The sequence below is a fragment of the Hyla sarda genome, chromosome 13 (assembly GCF_029499605.1).
Source record: "Hyla sarda isolate aHylSar1 chromosome 13, aHylSar1.hap1, whole genome shotgun sequence".
NCBI classification, from domain to species: Eukaryota; Metazoa; Chordata; class Amphibia; order Anura; family Hylidae; genus Hyla; species Hyla sarda.
In genome coordinates, this window is record NC_079201.1 from 31,823,383 (window position 1) to 31,849,945 (window position 26,563).

General features: G+C 45.5%; 1 protein-coding gene across 1 annotated transcript in view; it reads left to right on the forward strand.

Annotated features, from left to right (window-relative positions):
- The first annotated feature begins 2,334 nt into the window (after window positions 1–2,334).
- TIMP2 (TIMP metallopeptidase inhibitor 2) overlaps window positions 2,335–26,563 on the forward strand; it is a 68,938-nt gene continuing 44,709 nt past the window's right edge. The window contains exon 1 of the mRNA XM_056550173.1: window positions 2,335–2,896. Within this exon, the coding sequence (XP_056406148.1) occupies window positions 2,761–2,896 (136 nt within the window). The 5' untranslated portion in view covers window positions 2,335–2,760. The remainder of the gene's footprint in view (window positions 2,897–26,563) is intronic.

The window sequence follows — 26,563 nt, forward strand, 5'->3', positions numbered from 1 at the left end:
CATGGTGCCCATTATGGATTGCTCTCTTGTATTGGCCTTATGGTTCCCCTTGAGGCTTGCTCTCTTATGGCGGAACTGTGTCTTGTATTTATTGTGTCCCTTGTGGTTTGCTCTCTTATAGGGGTGCTCTGTCTTGTCCTTATGGTACCCCTTGTGGCTTTCTCTCTTATGGGGGAACAGTGTCTTGTCTTTATGGTGACTATTATGGCTTCCTCTATTATAGGAACATCTTCTTTTCCTTATGGTGCCCATTCTGGCTAGATCTCTTATGAGGACACTATGTTTTGTCTTTATAGTCCCTCTTGTGGCTCGCTCTCTTATGGGGGCACTGTGCCTTGTCCTTATTGCCTGCTTTCTTATTAGGGGGCACTGGGTCTTGTCTATTATGGCTTGCTTTCTTATTGAGAGACAGTGTCTTGTCTTTTTGGTTCCCATTATGGCTTTCTCTCTTAGGGGGTCACTGTTACTGTTACTTTTCCTTATGGTGCCCCTTGTGACTTGCTCTCTTGAGGGGAAACTGTGTCTTATCCGTACAGTGCCCATTATGGCTTGCTCTCTTATGGGGCCACTGTCTCTTCTCTTTATGGTGCTCCTTGTGGCTTGTTCCCTTATGAGGGCATTGTGCCCCTTTGTGGCTTGCTTTCTCATTGGGGCACTATGTCTTGTCCTCATGCTGCCCCTTGTCGCTAGCTCTCTTATGGGGTGCTGTGTCTTGTCATAATGGTATCCCTTGTGGCTTGCTCACTTATGAGGGCACCGTATTTTGTCCTTATGGTGACTATTATGGCTTCTGTTAGGGGGGCAGAGTGTTTTGTCTTTACGTGTCCATTATGGCTTTTTCTCCTATGAGGAGACTGTGTCTTGTCCTCATGGTACCTCATGCGGCTCGCTTTTTTATGGGGACATTGTCATATCCTTATGGTGCCCCTTGTGGCACACTCTGTTATTGGGGCAGTGTCTTGTCGTTATGGTGACCTTTATTGGAGACATTGTCGTATCCTTATGGTGCTCCTTGTGGCACACTCTGTTATGGGGGCACAGTGTCTTGTAGTTATGGTGATCTTTATTTTTTGTGCCCCTTGTGGTTTGTTCTATTATGGGTGCATTTTCTTGTCCGTATGCTGCCCATTGTGGTTTGCTTTCTTATAGGGACATTGTGTCTTGTCTTTATGGTGCCCCTTGCTGTCTTATGGGGGCACAGTGTCTTGTCTTTATAGTGCCACTTGCGGCTTGCTTTCTCATTGGGACACTGTGTCTTGTCCATATTATGCCCCTTGTGGCTTTTTTATTTTTTAAGTAAGCAGTTTGTCCGTATGGTGCCCCTTCTGGCTTGCTCTTTTATGGGGACACTGTGGCATGTCTTTATGGTCACCCTGTAGCTCGCTCTCTTATGGGGGCACAGTGCCTTGTCTTCATGGTGCCCATTATGGATTGCTCTCTTGTATTGGCCTTATGGTTCCCCTTGAGGCTTGCTCTCTTATGGCGGAACTGTGTCTTGTATTTATTGTGTCCCTTGTGGTTTGCTCTCTTATAGGGGCACTCTGTCTTGTCCTTATGGTACCCCTTGTGGCTTTCTCTCTTATGGGGGAACAGTGTCTTGTCTTTATGGTGACTATTATGGCTTGCTCTATTATAGGAACATCTTCTTGTCCTTATGGTGCCCATTATGGCTAGATCTCTTATGAGGACACTATGTTTTGTCTATATTCTGCCTCTTGTGGCTCGCTCTCTTATTGGGGCACTGTGCCTTGTCCTTATTGCCTGCTTTCTTATTAGGGGGCACTGGGTCTTGTCTATTATAGTTTGCTTTCTTATTATGTCTTCTCTCTTAGGGGGGCACTGTGTCTTTTCCTTATGGTGCCCCTTGTGACTTGCTCTCTTGAGGGGAAACTGTGTCTTATGGGTATGGTGCAATTATGGGGCCACTGTCTCTTCTCTTTATGGTGCTCCTTGTGGCTTGTTCCCTTATGAGGGCATTGTGCCCCTTTGTGGCTTGCTTTCTCATTGGGGCACTATGTCTTGTCCTCATGTTGCCCCTTGTCACTAGCTCTCTTATGGGGTGCTGTGTCTTGTCATAATGGTGTCTCTTGTGGCTTGCCCACTTATGAGGGCACCGTATTTTGTCCTTATGGTGACCATTATGGATTGCTGTTAGGGGGGCAGAGTGTTTTGTCTTTTCGTGTCCATTATGGCTTTTTCTTCTATGAGGAGACTGTCTTGTCCTCATGGTACCTCATGTGGCTCCTTTATGGGGACATTGTCGTATCCTTATGGTGCCCCTTGTGGCTCTTATGGGGACACTCCTGGTATGAGGCAGCGGAGTACGAGGTTATGGGGCCGAATTCTGTGACCTGTCCGAGAAGCTTGCGATGGCCGCCAGTGTATCGTGACATTCCGGCTCCTCACTGACAGACGATACAAGCCGGCGCCGCCCGGGTAACAAACAGGAGGACATGGAGTGGCTGGTGATGGAGTTGTCCTTCCACACAGATAAACGCCCCGGTGAGGAGACGCGTCAGTACCGGGGCCACAGGGCGCCCTCGGGTAGACATTTTGGGGTGATCCTGAAGAAGCATCTCCGGTCATCCCCCGTCCCTCCTCACCCTCTCTCCGCGCTGTATCCTGGCCGGCTGCCCAGGAGGAGGAGGAGTCTGCGCCCTAAAGCCCCTCTCACTTCAGGCGAGGCGTAGACACACAAGCCACAGCCCGGGACATCCAGCGATCCTCTCCTCCAACCTGGTCCTACATGCGGCTTTGAGAATGCGGACGGCCCCGGTTTCCGGCCTCCTGGCCCCCGTGGCCCTTTTGCTTCTCCTGTGGCCCTCCGAGCGCTTCACTGACGCCTGCAGCTGCTCCCCGGTCCATCCCCAGCAGGCCTTCTGTAACGCTGACATAGGTGAGGCCGGCGGCGGAGGGGGGGCATGGGGTGATGATGGGCAGCGGCTGTGGGTATGGGCGGCTGGCACTGGCTGCTGATGAGAGTGGGTGCTGGGCACGGGCTGGAGCCTGGGATGAGAGAAGGCTTGTGCTGGCAGCTGTGCGCCCTCCAGTCTGTGCCAGGCTATGTGCCCTCCAGTCTGTGCCAGGCTATGTGCCCTCCAGTCTGTGCTAGGCTATGCCCTCCAGTCTGTGCTAGGCTATGCCCTCCAGTCTGTGCTAGGCTATGCCCTCCAGTCTGTGCTAGGCTATGTGCCCTCCAGTCAGTGCCAGGCTATGCCAGGTTATGTGCCCTCCAGTCTGTGCTAGGCTATGTGCCCTCCAGGCTGTGCCAGTCTGTGCCAGGTTATGTGCCCTCCAGTCTGTGCCAGGTTATGTGCCCTCCAGTCTGTTCCAGGCTATGCCAGGTTATGTGCTCTCCAGTCTGCTAGGCTATGTGCCCTCCAGGCTGTGCCAGGCTATGCCAGGTTATGTACCCTCCAGTCTGTGCTAGGCTATGCACTCCAGTCTGTGCCAGGTTATGTGCCCTGCAGTCTGTGCTAGGCTATGCCCTCCAGTCTGTGCCAGGTTATGTGCCCTCCTGTCTGTGCCAGGTTATGTGCCCTCCAGTCTGTGCCAGGCTATGCCCTCCAGGCTGTGCCAGGCTATGTGCCCTTCAGTCTGTGCCAGGTTATGTGCCATCCAGTCTGTGCCAGGCTATGCCCTCCAGGCTGTGCCAGGTTATGTGCCCTCCAGGCTGTGCGAGGCTATGTCAAGTTATGTGCTCTCTAGTCTGTACCAGGTTATGTGCCCTCCAGGCTGTGCCAGGCTATGTCAAGTTATGTGCTCTCTAGTCTGTACCAGGTTATGTGCCCTCCAGGCTGTGCCAGGTTATGTGCCCTCCAGGCTGTGCCAGGCTATGTCAAGTTATGTGCTCTCTAGTCTGTACCAGGCTATGTGCCCTCCAGTCTGTGCCAGGCTATGTCAAGTTATGTGCTCTCTGGTCTGTACCAGGTTATGTGCCCTCCAGGCTGTGCCAGGCTTGGTATTTATACAAAGTTTTAATATTGTTTATGTTGGAGGAAGACTCTGCAGCTGGCAGGAGTTATAGCAATGGGAATGACGCTTCTCTACTTCAGTGGTCCCCAAACTGTGGACCTCCAGCTGTTGTAAAACTACATCTCCGGGCATGCTGGGAGTTGTAGTTTTGCAACAGCTGGAGGTCCACAGTTTGGAGACCTAGGCTCTACATAAAGTACACTAAGGGTGCCTAATATATTCTGGATTTGTGATTTGGTGACCTCCATGAACCTAGCCTATAACCCAGTGTTTCCCAACCAGGGTGCCTCCAGGTGTTGCAAAACTACTACTCCCAGCTGTCCGGCATGCTTGGAGTTGTAGTTTTGAAACACCTGGAGGCAGCCTGCTTCAGAAACACTGCTATAACCAATAACCGGGGTCAGCCAAAATCTCTGTGACCCTCCCAGTCCTTAGCTCTGGTCCTGTAGGTTTGCACGCAGCACTAGAAGTTGGAGCACCCCCGAATGGAGGTAACTTTGGATGATTGTTGTTGTAGGTTCTTCCTGGATATGGATGTCATTATTTCTGAACTCTGTGCCTTATCTAACCAGCAGACTTCCATGTTCCTGACAGGTAAAACATAGAAAGCGACCATGGCATATGTGAGCCGGTGGGTAGAATGGTTCTTGTCATGGCTTCTCAACTATTTTTATAGATTTTTTATTTTTTTTGTGTTTTATTCCTGACTGAATAACAGATGCACATTGTCCAGGGCTTTGACGTCACATGACGTCATATGGTCAGTCATAAGTGTCCCCTCATCTCCCTCTATGTCAGTCATAAGTGTCCCCTCATCTCCCTCTATGTCTGTCATAAGTGTCCCATCATCTCCCTCTATGTCAGTCATAAGTGTCCCCTCATCTCCTTCTATGTCTGTCATAAGTGTCCCCTCATCTCCCTCTATATCAGTCATAAGTGTCCCCTCATCTCCCTCTATGTCAGTCATAAGTGTCCCCTCATCTCCCTCTATATCAGTCATAAGTGTCCCCTCATCTCCCTCTATATCAATCATAAGTGTCCCCTCATCTCCCTCTATGTCAGTCATAAGTGTCCCCTCATCTCCCTCTATGTCAGTCATAAGTGTCCCCTCATCTCCCTCTATGTCAGTCATAAGTGTCCCCTCATCTCCCTCTATGTCTGTCATAAGTGTCCCCTCATCTCCCTCTATGTCAGTCATAAGTGTCCCCTCATCTCCCTCTATGTCAGTCATAAGTGTCCCCTCATCTCCCTCTATGTCAGTCATAAGTGTCCCCTCATCTCCCTCTATGTCAGTCATAAGTGTCCCCTCATCTCCCTCTATGTCAGTCATAAGTGTCCCCTCATCTCCCTCTATGTCTGTCATAAGAATCCCCTCATCTCCCTCTATGTCAGTCATAAGTGTCCCCTCATCTCCCTCTATGTCTCAGTCATAAGTGTCCCCTCATCTCCCTCTATATCAATCATAAGTGTCCCCTCATCTCCCTCTATATCAGTCATAAGTGTCCCCTCATCTCCCTCTATATCAATCATAAGTGTCCCCTCATCTCTCTCTATGTCTGTCATAAGTGTCCCCGCATCTCCCTCTTGGTCAGTCATAAGAATCCCCTCATCTCCCTCTATGTCTCAGTCATAAGTGTCCCCTCATCTCCCTCTATATCAATCATAAGTGTCCCCTCATCTCCCTCTATATCAATCATAAGTGTCCCCTCATCTCCCTCTATGTCTGTCATAAGTGTCCCCGCATCTCCCTCTAGGTCAGTCATAAGAATCCCCTCATCTCCCTCTGTCTCAGTCATAAGTGTCCCCTCATCTCCCTCTATATCAATCATAAGTGTCCCCTCATCTCCCTCTATGTCAGTCATAAGTGTCCCCTCATCTCCCTCTATGTCTGTCATAAAAATCCCCTCATCTCCCTCTATGTCTGTCATAAGTGTCCCCTCATCTCCCTCTATGTCTGTCATAAGTGTCCCCGCATCTCCCTCTAGGTCAGTCATAAGAATCCCCTCATCTCCCTCTATGTCTCAGCCATAAGTGTCCCCTCATCTCCCTCTATGTCTCAGCCATAAGTGTCCCCTCATCTCCCTCTATGTCTCAGTGATAAGTGTCCCCTCATCTCCCTCTATGTCTCAGTCATAAGTGTCCCCTCATCTCCTTCTATGTCTGTCATTAGTGTCCCCTCATCTCCCTCTATGTCTCAGTTATTAGTGTCCCCTCATCTCCTTCTATGTCGGTCATAAGTGTCCCCTCATCTCCCTCTGTCTGTCATAAGTGTCCCCTCATCTCCCTCTATGTCTCAGTTATTAGTGTCCCCTCATCTCCTTCTATGTCGGTCATAAGTGTCCCATCATCTCCCTCTATGTCTGTCATAAGTGTCCCCTGATCTCCTTCTATGTCTCAGTCATAAGTGTCCCATCATCTCCCTCTATGTCTCAGTTATTAGTGTCCCCTCATCTCCTTCTATGTCGGTCATTAGTGTCCCCTCATCTCCCTCTGTCTGTCATAAGTGTCCCCTCATCTCCCTCTATGTCTGTCATAAGTGTCCCCTCATCTCCCTCTATGTCGGTCATAAGTGTCCCCTCATCTCCCTCTAGGTCAGTCATAAGTGTCCCCTCATCTCCCTCTATGTCTGTCATAAGTGTCCCCTCATCTCCCTCTATGTCAGTCATAAGTGTCCCCTCATCTCCCTCTATGTCAGTCATAAGTGTCCCCTCATCTCCCTCTATGTCAGTCATAAGTGTCCCCTCATCTCCCTCTATGTCAGTCATAAGTGTCCCCTCATCTCCCTCTATGTCTGTCATAAGAATCCCCTCATCTCCCTCTATGTCAGTCATAAGTGTCCCCTCATCTCCCTCTATGTCTCAGTCATAAGTGTCCCCTCATCTCCCTCTATATCAATCATAAGTGTCCCCTCATCTCCCTCTATATCAGTCATAAGTGTCCCCTCATCTCCCTCTATATCAATCATAAGTGTCCCCTCATCTCTCTCTATGTCTGTCATAAGTGTCCCCGCATCTCCCTCTTGGTCAGTCATAAGAATCCCCTCATCTCCCTCTATGTCTCAGTCATAAGTGTCCCCTCATCTCCCTCTATATCAATCATAAGTGTCCCCTCATCTCCCTCTATATCAATCATAAGTGTCCCCTCATCTCCCTCTATGTCTGTCATAAGTGTCCCCGCATCTCCCTCTAGGTCAGTCATAAGAATCCCCTCATCTCCCTCTGTCTCAGTCATAAGTGTCCCCTCATCTCCCTCTATATCAATCATAAGTGTCCCCTCATCTCCCTCTATGTCAGTCATAAGTGTCCCCTCATCTCCCTCTATGTCTGTCATAAAAATCCCCTCATCTCCCTCTATGTCTGTCATAAGTGTCCCCTCATCTCCCTCTATGTCTGTCATAAGTGTCCCCGCATCTCCCTCTAGGTCAGTCATAAGAATCCCCTCATCTCCCTCTATGTCTCAGCCATAAGTGTCCCCTCATCTCCCTCTATGTCTCAGCCATAAGTGTCCCCTCATCTCCCTCTATGTCTCAGTGATAAGTGTCCCCTCATCTCCCTCTATGTCTCAGTCATAAGTGTCCCCTCATCTCCTTCTATGTCTGTCATTAGTGTCCCCTCATCTCCCTCTATGTCTCAGTTATTAGTGTCCCCTCATCTCCTTCTATGTCGGTCATAAGTGTCCCCTCATCTCCCTCTGTCTGTCATAAGTGTCCCCTCATCTCCCTCTATGTCTCAGTTATTAGTGTCCCCTCATCTCCTTCTATGTCGGTCATAAGTGTCCCATCATCTCCCTCTATGTCTGTCATAAGTGTCCCCTGATCTCCTTCTATGTCTCAGTCATAAGTGTCCCATCATCTCCCTCTATGTCTCAGTTATTAGTGTCCCCTCATCTCCTTCTATGTCGGTCATTAGTGTCCCCTCATCTCCCTCTGTCTGTCATAAGTGTCCCCTCATCTCCCTCTATGTCTGTCATAAGTGTCCCCTCATCTCCCTCTATGTCGGTCATAAGTGTCCCCTCATCTCCCTCTAGGTCAGTCATAAGTGTCCCCTCATCTCCCTCTATGTCTGTCATAAGTGTCCCCGCATCTCCCTCTAGGTCAGTCATAAGAATCCCCTCATCTCCCTCTATGTCTCAGCCATAAGTGTCCCCTCATCTCCCTCTATGTCTCAGCCATAAGTGTCCCCTCATCTCCCTCTATGTCTCAGTGATAAGTGTCCCCTCATCTCCCTCTATGTCTCAGTCATAAGTGTCCCCTCATCTCCTTCTATGTCTGTCATTAGTGTCCCCTCATCTCCCTCTATGTCTCAGTTATTAGTGTCCCCTCATCTCCTTCTATGTCTGTCATAAGTGTCCCCTCATCTCCCTCTATGTCTCAGTTATTAGTGTCCCCTCATCTCCTTCTATGTCGGTCATAAGTGTCCCATCATCTCCCTCTATGTCTGTCATAAGTGTCCCCTCATCTCCCTCTATGTCTCAGTCATAAGTGTCCCCTCATCTCCCTCTATGTCTCAGTCATTAGTGTCCCATCATCTCCCTCTATGTCTGTCATTAGTGTCCCCTTATCTCCCTCTATGTCTCAGTTATTAGTGTCCCCTCATCTCCTTCTATGTCGGTCATTAGTGTCCCCTCATCTCCCTCTGTCTGTCATAAGTGTCCCCTCATCTCCCTCTATGTCTGTCATAAGTGTCCCCTCATCTCCCTCTATGTCTGTCATAAGTGTCCCCTCATCTCCCTCTATGTCGGTCATAAGTGTCCCCTCATCTCCCTCTATGTCGGTCATAAGTGTCCCCTCATCTCCCTCTATGTCGGTCATAAGTGTCCCCTCATCTCCCTCTATGTCTCAGTCATAAGTGTCCCCTCATCTCCCCTCATGTGTCACCATCATTAGTGTCCCCTCATCTCTTTCTATGTCTCAGTCATTAGTGTTCCCACATCTCTCCCTGTGCCGCAGATGTTAGTGTCCCCTTATCATTTCCTTTGTCACATTCAATAGTGTCCCCTCATCTCTCCCTATATCATGGTAATTAGTGTCCCTATCATGTCCTCTCATGTCACGATCATTAGTGTCTACCTCATCTCCCCTCGTGTGTCACCATCATTAGTGTCCCCCCATCTCTTTCTATGTCACAGTCAATAGAGTCCCCTCGTCTCTCCCTGTATCACAGTCATTAGTGTCCCTCTCATGTCACGATCATTAGTGTCTACCTCATCTCCCCTCGTGTGTCACCATCATTAGTGTCCCCTCATCTCTTTCTATGTCACAGTCAATAGAGTCCCCTCGTCTCTCCCTGTATCACAGTCATTAGTGCCCCTCTCATGTCACGATCATTAGTGTCTAACTCATCTCCCCACGCGTGTCACCATCATTAGTGTCCCCTTATTTCCCCTTGTGTGTCATGTTCATTAGTGTTCTCTCATCTTTGAAAAACAAAACAAAAAAAAGCTGTTTTACTTACCCCGTCTCCGTTCCCATGCTGATCCCCGTTCTGCCTCTGTTTCTGCCCCCTGAGAACAGACGGTGACTGCCGAGGCTGCTGATTGGCTGCGGCGGTCACCTGATATCCCCTGCAGTCAGCTGACTTCCATTGCTCTTGTAACACTTTAGCGCCTAACGGAGGTAAAATAGTGAATCAGCATGGGAACGGAGGCGTAGGTAAGGAAAAACTGTTTGTTGCTTTTTTTATGAACATCCCCTATTGGAAAAGGCTGACAAAGACCGAATCACTACAACATTTTCTTAGTTGCCATGGCGACCTAGCACCTGGGATTTGTCGATATTCCGAGTTCCCTTTGCCTGCCCAAAGTCTGTTTCGTTCCCGAGGTGGAGTAACTAACTTCTTTCCATGCCTTTACCTGTTATTGCAGTTTTCTTGTTCCTTCCATGGTAGTTCCAGTCAGAAAGTTTAGGCAGCTGGCGGACCAGCCGATCCGGTTGCCTAGACAACACTGCAGTATCAGAAACTTCATGGTGAGGAGCAGGAAGCCTCAAAGTTTCAGGGTTCATACGGTTGCAAAGGCAACTAGATGCCCCTACTCTTGTGGTTGCCTCCCCTGGCACCATCCTTTAAAGGCGAGTTAATTAAAGGAGTACTCTGCTGCTCAGCGTTTGGAAAAAACTGTTCCGAACGCTGGAGCTGGCGCCGGGAGCTCGTGATATAATAGCCCCGCCCCCCCTCATGAAGGCACGCCCCGCTCCCTCAATGCAAGTCTATGGGAGGGGGCGTGACAGCCATCACGCCCCCTCCCATAGACTTGCATTGAGGAGGCGGGGCGTGACATCACGAGCTCCCGACTCCAGCGTTCCGAACAGTTTGTTCCAAATGCTGAGCAGCGGAGTACCCCTTTAAAAAAAATGATAGCCTGCTAGGATAAAATGCAAGACCATCATCAAGCACAGTTACACTCATGTCACTCATCTGTTTAAAGGGGTACTCCGGTTAAGCCAAACGTATCCACTTATCCTGAGGGAATAAGTAGATGATCGTGGAAGAGTCCGACCACTGGGACCTCCCGCGATCTTAAGGATGGGGCCCGACTTTCACTACTTCATCCCTGACCACTCTTGGCCTTCTGAGAAGGCCGACAGCCAATCACTTACCTCTGTGCTCTTGCACTAACTACTGAGGTCAGTGATTGGCTGCAAAGGGTCCCAGGGACCTCATCAGGAGAGCAGGGAGAGCGCGTCTTCCAGTGAAGTACACAGGGGCAGCTTTGAGGAGAGAGATGGTGCTGGCCGAAGCAAAACTAAAACAGAAGACCGTTTCATATTTTATTATCCTACCATGCAATTTATTTTTTTTTAATAATTCGGACAACCCCTGTAAGTCTAGCTAAATACAGTGAAGAGGTCTGCACTACTTTGTATCATCAGAAGGATGAGGAACATCAAGGATGAGGAACTTCACCTTCCATGATCATCACACAATCTCAGTTATGGGATCCACAAGAATTCTTCTTAGGGTTTATTCACACATACAGTATCCTGCACTTTTTTGATGCATAGGATTTTATGCTCCAGATTCCAATGTAAACGAACTGACTGAGAGCAGCTTCAAATCCTACGCGTCAAATATGTGCAGGATCCTGATGATGTCATGCCCCGCCCCCTCAATGCAAGGCTATGGGAGGGGGCGTGACAGACATCACACTCCCTCCCATAGACTTACAAGGAGGGGGCGGAGTGTGATGTCATGAGGGGGCGGGTCTATGACGTCACAAGCTCCCAGCTCCAGCGTTCGGAACAGTTTGTTCCAAACGTTGAGCAGAGGAGTACCCCTTTAAGGATAAGTAATTTTACCTCCCATGATCATTATGTAATCGTAGGTATGGAAAACCACTAGAAACCTTTTTAAAAGAAAGGTATTAAAAAATAGCTGGGTGTTACTAGTTGGGGGCATTGGAGACTATACAATTAAAGGGGTACTCCACTGGAAAACTTGTGTCAGAAAGTTAAACAAATTTGTAAATTACTTCTATAAAAAAAAATCTTAAACCTTACAGTACTTATCAGCTGCTGTATGCTCCACAGGAAGTTCTTTTCTTTTCCATGTCTGGAACTGTCCAGAGCAGGATAGGTTTTCTATGGGGATTTGCTCCTACCCTGTACAGTTCCTAAAATGGACAGAGGTGTCAGCAGAGAGCACTGTGGTCAGACAGAAAGGAAATTCAAAAATAAAAGAACTTTCTCTGTAGTATACTGCAGCTGATAAGTACTGAAAGGATTAAGATTTTTTTTAATAGAAGTAATTTACAAATCTGTTTAACTTTATGCCACCAGTTGATTTAAAAAAAAAAAAATAAATGTTTTCCAGTGGAGTACCCCTTTTAAAGACCCTAGCTGGGAACACTTGGTTGGCTTTTTAGTCATACATTTACATACCAAACAGTAATAACACAGAACAATAAGAAAAGCTCTACAATTTTTATTTTATGGGCAATACTGGTGTACACCAAAACAGGTATGTCAGCTGAGGCCTCAGGTCCTTGATTTAAGCAAATCTTGGTCTAAGCCAGTGGTCCCCAGACCTTTGTCCTCTAAATATTGCAAATCCACTTGAACTGTCCAAAAGGTACCTCTGTGGGAGGCTGCTCCAACTTCCAGTGTTGTGTGCAAATCTACAAGACCAGAACTAACAACTGCTGAGGTCATGTGCTTAAAGGGGTACTCTGCCCCTAGACATATTATCCCCTATCCAAAGGATAGGGGATAAGATGTCTGATCGTGATACTCCGGCCTCTGTATCGCCCGTCATCAGGCATGGAGTGAAGTTCGTTCCGTGCGGCAGATGACACAGGGGGCAGGAGATCGCAAGGATTCCCAGCGTCGGGACCGTCGCAATCAGATATCTTATCCCCTATCCTTTGGATAGGGAATAAGATGTCTAAGGGTGGAGTACCCCTTTAAGTGCTGGCGTCATCCCAGTTACTAGAGTCTTCTGTGAATAGTGCTCTGGTTGTCTGTTATAGGCTGGGTCCATGGAGGTCACCAAGTCCAAGAGACCAGAAGACCGGATATATTAGGATACTGGAACCCTAAGGCTATGTTCACATGACTGAATGTCCGCATGGCAAATATCCGTGTGGACATTACGCAAACTGCGAGGACCCTGCATAATATGCCAGCGCTAGGACTGGTCTGTCTCATAGACAGCTATGAAATTCCACCGTGTGCACATAGCAGCAGAATCCTGTTGAATTCAATGGGACTCTGCTGCAGCGGGATCTCCGTGCCAGATTCCAATGAGGAATCCGGCACAGAAATTCTGACATGTGAACATGGCTTAAAGGGGTACTCCGCTGCTCAGCGTTTGAAACAAACTGTTTCGAAAGCTGGACCTGGCGCCGTCATAGCCCCACCCCTCATGCCATCATGCTTCGCCCCCTCAATGCAAGTCTATGGGAGGGGGCGTGACGGCTGTCCCCATAGACTTGCATTGAGGGGGCGGGATGTGATGTCATGAGGGGGCGGGCTATGAGGTCACGAGCTCCCGACTCGTTTCAAACGCTGAGCAGTGGAGTACCCCTTTAACTGTCTTTCACGTAGAAGTGCCCGTCATGTAGAAGGTGTTTTTCAACACTTGGAGCTCCACAGTTTGGAGACCACTGGTCTAGGCCTTGTTTGTATATACTTTTTAGGTTGTAACCCCCCAGGGACAGATGACTGGAGAGGCAGGAGAATGTACTTTCCGGGTTGGTTTTATAACACCTTCGGTCAGTACATGTGTATGCAGTATGGTAGCGAGCTCTGGCTACGTCCCACCTTTACACATTAACGATATCCAGATGAAGGGAAATGGGGAGAAGAGCTGCTGACTTCAAGGAAATAATTCCGAGTTTCTTAGTGGTAGTCATGTTTCCTTAAATGGGCAGGCGCACATATGGGCATGGTTTATTGTGTACCGACTAGATGCCTGTTCAGCATATTTGTATTTTCACATGTGTGTGGACTTGCTTTGTGGACACTTCTAGAATTGGAATTAATCCAGATAGAAAGACAATCTGCAAAAACATTTTAGCAAACAATAATGATAACTTCGCTGATATTTTTGCTGATGAAGCATTGTGGAAATGGTACCCAGAATTCTTGCTGGAACGGCTTTGGTTGCATTGTAGAAATGAATATGTTTCCTAGAGTTCCTCAGGTTACTTCATATGATATTCCCAACATAAGGTATTGTAGCCTATCACTGTATAACAGATATCTGTCATCATTAAGGTCACACATAGCCCAGACGCTGCGGATGTGCCAATGCAAGTCAAAAGTGCAAGCCCCCTGCTGCGGCCGGGTAACCGTGTGTGTCTGCTCATGGATTTCCCGCTGCTTATCTGCTATGAGCAGACACACAGGGCTACCCAGCCGCAACAGGGAGCTAAAATGGACAGAGATGTCAGCAGAGAGCACTGTGCTCGTGATGTCAGCAGAGAGCTCTGTGTTCCAAAAGGAAAAGAATTTCCTCTGTGGTATTCAGCAGCTAATAAATACTGGAAGGATTAAGATTTTTTAATAGAAGTAATTTACAAATCTGTTTAACTTTCTGGCACCAGTTGATTAAAAAAAAAAAATGTTTTCCATCGGAGTAACCCTTTAAACCTTGATCACTTGTCCTTAGATCGGTGGAGGTCGGACTGTTCGTCCTTGCAATCTCTATTATAAGTGGTATACAAGGAACTGCAGTGTTGTCCTTGCACTGCCACTACTAAAATACAGCAATGCAAGGACGGGCATTAATCTAGTTTTGATGGCCTAATTTTAACCAGTTTCCTACACCCCAGAACTTAGATTTTAGTTTTTCTTCTCGCCTATTAAGACCCATAACATTTTTCCACTGAGTTGTATTAGGGCTTAGTTTTTTGCTGGTCAAGTTTTACTTTTTACTATCACCCTTTAACAATCAAAAGAAGCCAAAAAAATTACTTGTAGGAAAAAAAATTGCATGTTAATTCTTATGGGGAGTTCACCGTATGGTAAAACCAAAATTCTAATTTTATTCTACGGGTTAGGCTCCTTTCACACTACCGTTTTCGCCCGGTAGGTGACGTCCGTTAGGAAGATAGCGGTAGAAAAATTTGTGCATGACGCGTCATTTTCTCACGCTATCTTTGGCCGCAATAACGGGAGTTAAAACAGACGTTAGAGGAATCCCATTCAAGTAAATGGGATCTTCTTTGCCCGTTATGACTCCAGTTATGCTCCGTTACAATAACGGACGTTAAAGGGGTACTCCGCTGCTCAGCGTTTAGAGCAAAATGTTCCGAATGCTTAGAGTCGGCGCCGGGAGCTTGTGATGTCATAGCCCCACCCCCTCATGATGTCACGTCCCGCCCCCTCAATGCAAGTCTATGGGAGGGGGCGTGGCGGCTGAGAAGCGGGGCTAAGACGTCACAAGCTCCTGGCGCCGGCTCTAAGCGAACATTATGTTCCAAACGCTGAGCAGCGGGGTACCCCTTTAAAGGGGTACTCCGGTGAAAACCTTTTTTCTTTTAAATCAATTGGTGGCAGAAAATTAAACATATTTGTAAATTACTTCTACATATTTGTAAATTACTTCCAGTACTTATTAGCTGCTGAATGCTACAGAGGAAATTCCTTTCTTTTTGGAACACTGATGACATCACGAGCACAGTGCTCTCTGCTGGTATCTCTGTCCACTTTAGCAACCATGCATAGCAGATGTATGCTAAGGGCAGCATGGTGGCTCAGTGGTTCTCACTGCTGCCTTGCAGTGCTGGGGACTTGGGTTCAAATCCCACAAAGGTTAAGTTTCCACTTGGTTTTTTTTCTGGCAGTTTTTGGATTTCTGCCACTGCAGTTTTTGAGCCAAAGTCAAAAGTGGATCCATAAGGGAGGAGAAGTGTAAGTCATTTCTTTATATGTCCTATTCCTTTTGAATACACTTCTGTCTTTGGCTCAAAAACTGCAGTGGCAGATATCCAAAAACTGCCAGAAAAACACAAAGTGGAAACTTATCCCAAGGACAACAATAAATAAAGCGTTATTATTATAATAACGTCAGCAGAGAGCACTGTGCTCGTGATGTCATCAGAGAGCATTCCAAAAAGAAAAGAATTTCCTCTGTAGTATTCAGCAGCTAATAAGTACAGGAAGGATTAAGATTTTTTAATAGAAGTAATTTACAAATATGTTTAACTTTCTGCCACCAGTTGATTTAAAAGAAAAAAGGTTTTCACCGGAGTACCCCTTTAAGGTCGGTCAAACATCCCTTAGTACAATTCCAACGATACCTGACGTGGATCATTTTTGTTTCCATTTACTATAAAAAGAAAATAAAACAAAGAAAAAATTGTCCGAAAAAAAACTGTTATAAAAAAAACATTGCCATGTTCTGACCCTGATAACTTTCTTATTTTTCCAACTATGAAGCTGTGTGAGGGATAATTATTTGCGCTTTGGGCTGTAATTTATACTGGAACAATGTTTTGATTGCTTTGTATACATTTTTTATGGGATGTGATGTGACAAAAATCAGCAATTTGATTGTTTGCAATCAGGAATGTGATAAATTAATAGTTTGGACAATTCCACACTTGGCGATACAGAATATTTTTTTTTTAGTTAACATTTTTAACACTTTGTTTTAGCCCCCCTAGGGGCTGTCTATAAGTTATCATTTGATTGCTTTTATAGATCAGTGTTATGCTTATGCATTGCATTGATCTTTTTGATTAAAAGCCATAGACAATAGCTGAGTTACGGCAGGCACTAAAGCCTAGTACAGGCTTAAAGGGGTACTCCGCCCCTAGACATTTTATCCCCAATCTTAAAGGGGTACTTCGGCCTTAATTCATCTTATCCCCTATCCAAAGGATAGGGGATAAGATGTCTGATAGCGGGGATCCCGCCACTGGGGACCCCCGCAATCTGTCATTCAGCACCTACCTTTGCGAGCTCTCCGCAGCACTGGAGGTTCCAAGTGTGCAGCTTGACGACTACGGGGCTGAAGTATTGTGACATCACGCTCTGCCCCCTCAATGCAAGTCTATGGGAGGGGGCGTGACGGCCGTCATAACGCTGCACACTCGGATCCTCCAGCGCTGCGGAGAGCTCGCAAAGGTGGGTGCTGAATGACAGATTGTGGGGTCCCCAGTGGCAGGACCCCTGCGATCAGACATTTTATCCCCTATCCTTTGAATAGGGGATAAGATGTATTAAGGCCGGAGAACCCCTTTAAAGATAGGGGATAAGATGTCTGATCGCAGGAGTTCTGCCACTGGGACACACCGCGATCTCCCTGCATTTGTTTAGAATGCCGGCTGCGGCACCGGAGGCTCATTACGTCACGGCCACGCCTCCTTAATGCAAGTCTGTGGGAAGGTCTCTAGTCATCAGACACAGGGCAAAGCTCGCTCTGTGCACCGGATGATTGCAGTGCTACAACAGAGATCGCAGGGGGACCCCCGCCATCAGACATCTTATCCCCTTTCCTTTGGATAGGGGATAAGATGTCTAGGGGCGGAGTACCCATTTAAGGTTGCTTTCACAACTGATCGGCACCCCGCAATTATATCACCGAGGTGCCAAACAGACCACTAGACACCAGGAAAGTGCACCAGAAACTGTTGAAATGCGTCAACAGACAGGAGGCATCGTACATCATACTACACTAACATGATATGATTTTTCACTAAAAATATTTGCTATTGATCTGGTTTTGATACCAGTAAAGTTCCACACACATGCCACAGATTGGATCTAGGTGCTTGAAAATGTGATCATTGAGAGATCTTAGCGACACCTGCTATTTTCTAGATTTGCTATGGCTTGTCCTTCTTGGTCTTGCAGTTTAAATTTTGAGGCATGTATATTGTATTGACTCACTAGCTTCATACTAAAATGTTGCACATTACAAAGCCATGCTCTCTTCGTGCGGAGATCGACACGCCCCCTTCCCGTGGGCTCCGTACAGGAGATCGCAGGGGGCCCCAGCGGTCAGACCCCCCGCGATCTGCAACTTATCCCCTATCCTTAGGATAGGGGATAAGTTGTTCACCACTGGGTCACCACTCGACTTCTCCTTTAAGCTTTAAGGCTACGTTCAGATCAGCATTACAGAGCTCTGTTACAACTGCTGATAACGGTTGTGACACCGGACGCCAATAGATCCCAACAGGTCCCTTCACTTGAAAGTATACCTGTCGTTTGCAAAAACTTTTTATACAATGTAGATAATACCATTATATGTATATTTGTAATATACTGTAAATTGGTTAAAAATTGTGAACTTTTTCGGGAAAAATTCTGTCCCTGGAGCTATTGCCGTGTGTCTCTGTGGGGAGACCAAATACAGGGAGTGAGGGCAGGACAAGCAGGGCTCTGTTCAGGCTCCTGGCTTGTCAATCAGTCCTGCTGTGTGAGTCGGGAGCATGTCATAGAGCCTTGCTGCACACAGCCCCGCTTGTCCTCAGTGCACAGAGCCCCGCTTGTCCTCAGTGTACAGAGCCCCGCTTGTCCTCAGTGTACAGAGCCCTACTTGTCCTCAGTGCACAGAGCCCCGCTTGTCCTCAGTATACAGAGCCCCGCTTGTCCACAGTGTACAGAACCCTGCTTGTCCTCAGTGTACAGAGCCCCGCTTGTCTTCAGTGTACAGAGCCCCGCTTGTCCTCGGTGTACAGAGCCCCGCTTGTCCTCAGTGTACAGAGCCCCGCTTGTCCTCGGTGCACAGAGCCCGCTTGTCCTCGGTGTACAGAGCCCCGCTTGTCCTCGGTGTACAGAGCCCCGCTTGTCCTCGGTGTACAGAGCCCCGCTTGTCCTCGGTGTACAGAGCCCCGCTTGTCCTCGGTGTACAGAGCCCCGCTTGTCCTCAGTGTACAGAGCCCCGCTTGTCCTCGGTGCACAGAGCCCGCTTGTCCTCGGTGTACAGAGCCCCGCTTGTCCTCGGTGTACAGAGCCCCGCTTGTCCTCGGTGTACAGAGCCCCGCTTGTCCTCGGTGTACAGAGCCCCGCTTGTCCTCGGTGTACAGAGCCCCGCTTGTCCTCGGTGTACAGAGCCTCCTCATAGAGACACACATGCAAATATACACATTTTTTAAACCAATGTATATTACAAATATACATATAATAGTATTATCTACTTTTTATAAAAAGTGTAATGACAGGTACAGCTAAAATGGGGTGTGTCGGGGTTCTGTTAGTTGCCTGTTTTATTTTTTTATTGTTTTTTTTTCTACGCTAAAGTGCTGTCATTGAAGCGAGATAGGGGAACGGAGCTCCATAATGCTGTGTGAACATTGCCTTAGCTCGGTGTGAAATCCACAGCATGAATGTAGGTGAGAAATGTTTAGCAGCTATATGTCTGAATCTCTAAGGTAAGAAAAAAAAAAAACACCCAGTTTAAGAACCAGTTAGAACATTATAGAAAACTGATTTATTAATGGCCATGCAATGCAACTTTCCATTTTTCCCTATTGAGCTGAAATTGTAAAATGTACGGTATAAAAGAATTTTACAGATCGCAGTAGGACTGTAGAAATAAGAGATTCTAAGAGCCGCTCACCATTAAAGTGCTTGTAGGAACTTTATTCTTCGCGTTTTAAGAATGTAGCTCGGTCCGACATGTCGGACCGAGCTACATTCTTACAACACGAAGACTAAAATTTCTACACGCACTTTAAAGGGGTAATTTTAATCAACTGGTGCCAGAAAGTTAAACAGATTTGTAAATTACTTCTATTAAAAAATCTTAATCCTTCCAGTACTTACAGGGATGTGAAATTTCTATCGCCCGACGCCCAGGACATGCAGTTTCGGGCGCCGGGCAGGTGAATTTTTCCGGCTCTTAGCTTCGGGCAAGCAGGGCCGGAACTGACAAGCGCTGCGGCGCTCAGCGTTCGGTATGGAGCGGGCTCCCGACTCCTGCCCGCTCCATACTCTGCAGCCCCCTAATGTGGAAACTGGCATCCTCCGAATGCAGAGCAGGGGGAGAGGAGATGAGAAGCTGTTCACGTCCTATCTCCCTTGCTCGGTTTTCTTTCTCCCCGTGCAGATCTGCGTCCTCTGCCTTCGCTCCCACCAGCTCTAGCTTGGGAGAGCTGAGGGGAGGAGCGGTTGCACGTCTGCACGTGGCGCAAGTTTCACACCTCCGCTAGTAGCCCAGCATGCGGTGCTCTGCAGTATGAATGGAGCGGGCTCCGGACTCCTTCCCGCTCCATACTCTGCAGCCCTCGGCTGTTCTCAGTAGCCGGGGGCTGCCGCTAATAGCCAGCATGCTACGATCGCCGCGGTTGGCTATTAACCCTTTAGATTGCAGTGCGATCGCAGGTGGGAGATCCACTGTGCAGGTAGCCGGAGGTCTTACCTCTGCTTCTTGCTGTCCCGCTCTGTCATTGATAGATACTGGCTGGACCAGGCTCTATCAATGGATCGCAGAGCACAAAGATCAATTGAGTTCAATAGAACTCTATTCATCTGTGTGAGGAATCTAATGATTCCTCCTAAAAGTCTAATATAGTGTTAAAAAAATAAAATTAAAAGTTTTAATAAAAGTTTAAAAAACACACCTTAACCCCTTCCATGTTAAAAGTTAAAATGACCCCCTTTTCCTATATAAAAACATGCAAACATAATAAAAATAAACATATATAGTATTGCTGTGTGCATAATTGTACGCCCTATTAAAATATAACATTATGTATCCCATACGGTAAATGTAAAAAAAAATACCAAACCACAGAATTGCAATTTTTATAATATCCCAGAAAAAAAAGTTAAAAAGCTATTAAAAAGTCAGATCAATACCAAAATGGTACCGATACAAAAAACAGATTATGGCGCAAAAAATTAGCCCTCATACAGCCTGGTATGCGGGGGAAAAAAAGCTACAAGTTCAGAATATTTTTTAAATTAGTAAAACATGACATAAACTATAAAAATCTGGTATTACTGTAATCAGGCGGCCTAAAGTGTGAAACTAACATGTTATCTGACCTAAAGGTAAATGGCGTAGAAAAGAAAACCACCAAATCTGCAAAATTATATTGGTTCGGAGAGTATGTTATTGAAAAATTAAAAAGGTATCATTATAGTAGGTAGTTATGGCTATTATAGGGCGAGGAGGAAAAAATGAGAGCGTAAAAGCGAAAATTGGCCCAGACAAGTGGATCGTCATGAGGGACAAGTAGATTTTGCTCCATTTTAGTCCTGTGGACAAGTAGTTTTTTTTATAAAACTTCCACATCCCCGACTTATTAGCTGCTTAATACTACAGAGGAAATTATTTTCTTTTTGGAACACAATGCTCTCTGCTGACATCATGACCACAGTGCTCTCTGCTGACATCACGAGCACAGTGCTCTGTTCTGACACCTCTGTCCATTTTAAGAACTGTCCAGAGTAGGAGAAAATCCCCATAGCAAACATATGCTGCTCTGGACAGTTCCTAAAATGGACAGAGATGTCAGCAGAGAGCACTGTGCCCGTGATGTCAGCAGAGAGCTCTGTTCCAAAAAGAAAATAATTTTCTCTGTAGTATTCAGCAGCTAATATGTACTGGAAGGATTACGATTTTTTTAATAGAAGTAATTTACAAATCTGTTTAACTTTCTGGCAACAGTTGATTTAAAAAAATAAATAAATAAATAAATAAATAAATAAAAAATCCACCGGAGTACCCCTTTAATGGTGAGCGGCTCTTAGAATCTGTTATTTCTACTACTGTGGATATTGCTACTGAATACACGAGATTGAGCACCTTCATATATGTAGAAGATATCATTGGCTGCCTATACAACTTTGACCTGACACCAGTCCCAAGTGTACTAGGTATAAATCAGATTGTGCCTACATCTTTTTCTACATGAACCTTAGTAGGACTGTGCAGAGCATTAGATGCATCACACTATACTATATCCCTATGAGACATTGATAGGGATCTTTCTTATGAGTTTAGAGTTTGTGTCGTGTAAAACAGATGGATTGTGTTCGATAATTTCCTCCCTGACGTAATACAACTTCACAGGTCACTATGTGTCTCCGGATGAACATTTTGTACTACCCTGTGCATTCCACGGATCTGACAGACCTCCTACTAGTGTTCATGCTCACGCATATATATAGTATTCATTGCACAAATAACTAAAAACTAAAACATTGGAAAAGCCTTCCGGGTCTGTCTTACACAAAAAAAAATCATCACTGAAAGTGGTTGTCTTAGAGACCTGGTTCATACCAATGTAAATAGAATACTATCTATGGCTGGTTTCACACCACGTTTTTGCTATACAGTTCCCTTATCAGGTTTTTGATTTAAAAAAAAAAAACGGATTCCTTAAAACCTGACTAAACTGTATGAAAACGTGTGTACAAATTTTAATCTGTATACGGTTAAAAAAACGTATACGGTTTGAAAAATTATGTCGGTTGCATCTGTTTTTTAAGAAAAAAGAGTATACATTTTTTAACTTTTCACTCCATTGTGAATAAAGTTTCACTTGTTTGATTGAAATTCCAAGAAAATAACTGCAAAGTCAAAAACCATATGGTGAAAACTGGATGGAACCGTACGCACATACGGTTCTGTACAGTTCTCATTGACTCCCATGTTAAAAGAGTATTTAACTATTGTAAGAATAGCTATTGAAAAAGGGGTCACTCCCGAAATGCGTCTAGCTTATCCACCCCCAGCATTAGGATAGGGGATACGTTTTTCAGGACTGGACTACGCCTTTCACAAAGAATTTGTGCAGCCTCATCTGAAATATGCTGTTTCTTTCTATTTTACAAAGGATACCCTGGAGTTAGGTGCAAAAATTACATTTAACCCCTTAAGGACCAATACAAATAAACCTGTATGCCCCTGAAAGACCAGGCCTGTTTTTTCAAATCGGGGATGTCTGTCTTTATTAGAGAATAACTCTGGTAACGTTTTGCCAATCACGATAATTCTGACATTGTTTTTTTGTCACACGTTGTCCTTCATGTACATAGTAAAAGTAAGCCGATATCATTTGTAGTTTTTTTTTTACAATGCAAAAAATCATGACATTTTTACAAAAAATTCAGATTTTTTTTGCTATTTTAACACTATTTGGTTGCATATATTTATACATACTGACCAAATAGTTTATGAAACTTATACTTTCAGACGTCTACTTTATTTTGACGTCATTTTTTAGTTTTTAATTAACATTTTAAATTAGTTAGAAGCCTAACAATTTAACTTTAAATTTTGAAAATTTAGAAAATTTGAAAAGTACATCTTTTTTTATGTGCTATGCAAGGTTTGCAGAAATTAAAAGGTACTAGAACATAGGAACACCCCCCCCAAATGACCCCATTTTAAAAACTAGACCCCTCACGGTATTCGCTAGGGGGTACAGTGAGTATTTTAACACCATAGTTTTTTGGCAGGAATTATTACAAAGTCAATGTTAAAAATGCGAAATTTGCAATTTTTCACAAATGCATCATTTGGGGGGGCATATTTTTTGTACATCACTTCTGATATTGAAAGAAATGCACCCTATATTTTATTTAGCTGCTTGTCCCATGTTCGGAAATACCCCCGCTTTGGCCATATATGGTTCCTTGGCCGTGTGGTAGGACTCAGAAGGAGAGGAGCGCCATTTGGCTTTCAGGGCAGAACAGTACCCCCACCCCCACAAGTGACCCCATTTATATACCGCACCCCTACAAGTTATTGGCTGGACCAGGGACCTCTCTGATTGGTCCTTGGTTGGCTGGCAATATAACGCGTCTGTCTGTGACAGTTAAGGCTCCTGATGGATATATCCGCCATGTTGTGGGAATAAGCACCCGCTCATGGCGAATATATCCATCACTGCTGCGGCTGGGTAGCTCAGTGTGTCCGCTCATGACTGCTGGCGGGAAATCCGCTGCTATGAGTGGACACACAAAGCTACCCAGCCGCAGCAGCGAGCTCATTACCGTGACTGCTGCATAATGTGTAGGATCATGTGGCGGACATCCGCAGCATATTACATGCGATCCTACACATTATGCATTTTTTTATTAGATTAATTTAATAAATGTATTTTTAATATATTTTTTTTTTACACTTTTATTACATTTTTATTTTTTTTTTACACTTTTATTTTATTTATTTATTTATTTTTACACTTTTTAATGCTTTGGAATACTTAGTATTCCAAAGCATTGCAGTTATATGCTGCCTGCCAGTTTTCACTAGCAGGCAGCATATCAGGACGTGCCTCTGGCACGTCCTACAGGCAATACCCAGGGCAGACCTGGGGGTCTTTGTAGGACCCCCAGGCTGCCCAGGTATGCAGCAGCACCCCGCGATGCTCCGGGGTGCTGCAGGAGAGACAGAGGGAGCCCCCTCCCTCTGTCAGAACTCCTTACAGCGCGCGGTCACACACAGCACCCCGCGATCGCGATGTGGGGTGCTGCAGAGGAGACAGAGGGAGCTCCCTCCCTCTGTCATAACACTTACAGCCCGCGGTCACTTCCGACCGTGGCTGTAAGGGTTAAAACTGCCGGGACCGAAGTTTACTTCGGTCCTGGCAGTGCAGCAGGGTCCCGGCTGTGTGATACAGCCGAGTCCCTGCCGCGATCTCGTGGGTGCACTGGGCAGCACCCACGAGAAGAATGGACAAGTATAGACGTCCAGGTGCGGGAACGGCCGCCAACCTGGACGTCTATACTCGTCCATGGTCGTTATCGGGTTAAGGGGCATGAAGGATCTTAGTTATTTAAATGAATAGTCCCATGTAGCTGTCTCCTGTGCGGCACTCTGGATCTCCTCTTGCACAGAGCTGGGGATGCCCTTCATGCATCTATATGTAAACATTGGAGATACACAAGCTTACTTATGCACCAGTGCCAATAACCAGGATATCCAAAATATCATATCATGGACACCACAAGCACAGTAAGAAAGCAGTTAGGAAAAAAAAATATTTTTCTATATCAACTGGCTCCAGAAATGTAAACAGATTTGTAAATTACTTCTATTAAAAAATCTTGATCCTTATAATAATTATCAGCTGCTGAAGTTGAGTTGTTCTTTTCTGTCTGGCAACAGTGCTCTCTGCTGACATCTCTGTCTGTCTCGGGAACTGCACAGAGTAGAAGAGGTTTGCTATGGGGATTTGCTTCTACTCTGGACAGTTCCCGAGACAGGTATCATCAGAGAGCGCTTTGACAGAATAAAAGTACTGAAAGGATTAAGATTTTTTAATAGAAGTAATTTACAAATGACAAAAATCCATCCCTGAATTCGTGTCTGTCTGGGAACCCTGGGATAGATTCGTAGATTGACAGCCTCCATGACCTTCCTTTATTTGCCTGTTCCTTTAGCCTCTTTTCCTTTTCTCTTCCTCTCTGGCTCTTCTCCCTCTTTCTTTATGTTTGTCTTGTGATTTGTCCCCTTGTATCCTTTCCTTCTCCCCCTTTCCCTTCCTCTTTATATTTGGCTGTTTTTTTCTGGTTACCTTTGCGAGTAGTGTTCCCCTTTACTTAATGGATGAACCTTGTTTACTTTTTCTATAATTATTTCCCTTGAGAGGGATTGGTTCTCTTTTAGCCTTAATCCTGTTGACTGACTTTGTTGATGTATACGGTTGCTCACATGTTACTGATGCCTTTTGCGATTCTTTTGCTTTATTCTGCTATTGTGTACTTTGATTTATCAAAAATACCTTAATAAAAATTTACAGTTGGAAAAAAAAAACAATCCAAATTTCGGATTTGTGTTTTTTCTTGTCACATCCCCTATAGATAGAATAAAAAACGAGACAAAATGTATGCCATATTGGTACTGATAAAAGAGCAAAATATAAACCCCCACACAGTTCCATAGGCAGAAAAATAAAAAGGTTATAGGGGTCAGTACAGGGCAATTTTCCTAACAGTAGTAAATCATAAATTAAACTTTATATTGTATAAATTGGGACTTGGTGAACTGACCTGAAGATTCAAGATAACATGTCGGTTAGACTGCACGGTGAACAGCTTAAAAGTGAACCCCCTGCGATTCAAAAAATTGCATATTTTTTACCCCACGCATTTTTCTGGGTTTCATCTTACATTTTATGGTCAAATAAAATGTGTAATTACAAAGTAATATTGGTCCTGCAAAAAACAAGCCCTCAATTGGCTCTGTGGATGGAGAAATGATAGTGGCTTGTTCATTAAGGGGTTAACAATTGGAATATTATCAGTTTGAATTCCCAGATATTACGGCTCCCTGTCATACTAGAAATTGCCTTTTAGTAATAAGACCTTTAAGTTTGTCGTGCCCTGATCGGCCCACAACTCCTTCTTATTGTGTCTGTGTAGATTCATCCTGGATTGTAATTTTTGTTTAGTTTCCTGAAGGGCACCATGTACATTAGATCATGTATACCACAGTGTCAGTAATTTTGTAGTCCAGATGTGTATTGGGTATTGGATCTTACTTGTTGGTAAGATGTTGCTACAGTTTTTAATGTTACAAGGGAAAGTGCCAGGCTCTGATTTTGAACAGAGGGCACTTCCTACAAGGAGATTCCTTAGGTTCAGTGGTTGCTTTAACCCCTTGAGGACCAAGGGTTAATGCCGCGCATCATTGAGATCTGTCATCTCCATCATTAGCCATGGTGGGAAGCAGTACAAGGGCGTAAATGTACGCCCTTTTTCCTTAAAGTGCACCCATGAGATCCAACAAAAATTTTTTTTTTTAATATATCACTCAGTACCTAATCCTGACCATGTCCATCATTTTTATGTGTCTATCACCTTTATTGATGTTTTTTTATTACACTTTTAATTTAGCTCACTAGTCTGAATTCCTCTCAAAGGGAGGGGGCGTGGCCTCACTGTGCAGGTCTCCGCCCCCTCCCTCAGTATGCTGTCTGCTCACATCTCCCCTAGCATTAGCAAAACTACTCACTGACAGTAGCGGGACACAAGCTGACAGTGGGAGGATTTTTCCTCCAGCTATGAGCCCTGCACTCACAGCTGTCAATCAAGGAAGTGTGTCCATGACATAGGTGATGATGCATGGACACAGCAGGACTAGTATGTGTGCAAGCAAGCAGGCAGGGGGGGCAGTTGTTTGACTGGATTTTTCAGTATGAAATACTGATATTTTGCATGCATTACAACATATCAATAGTT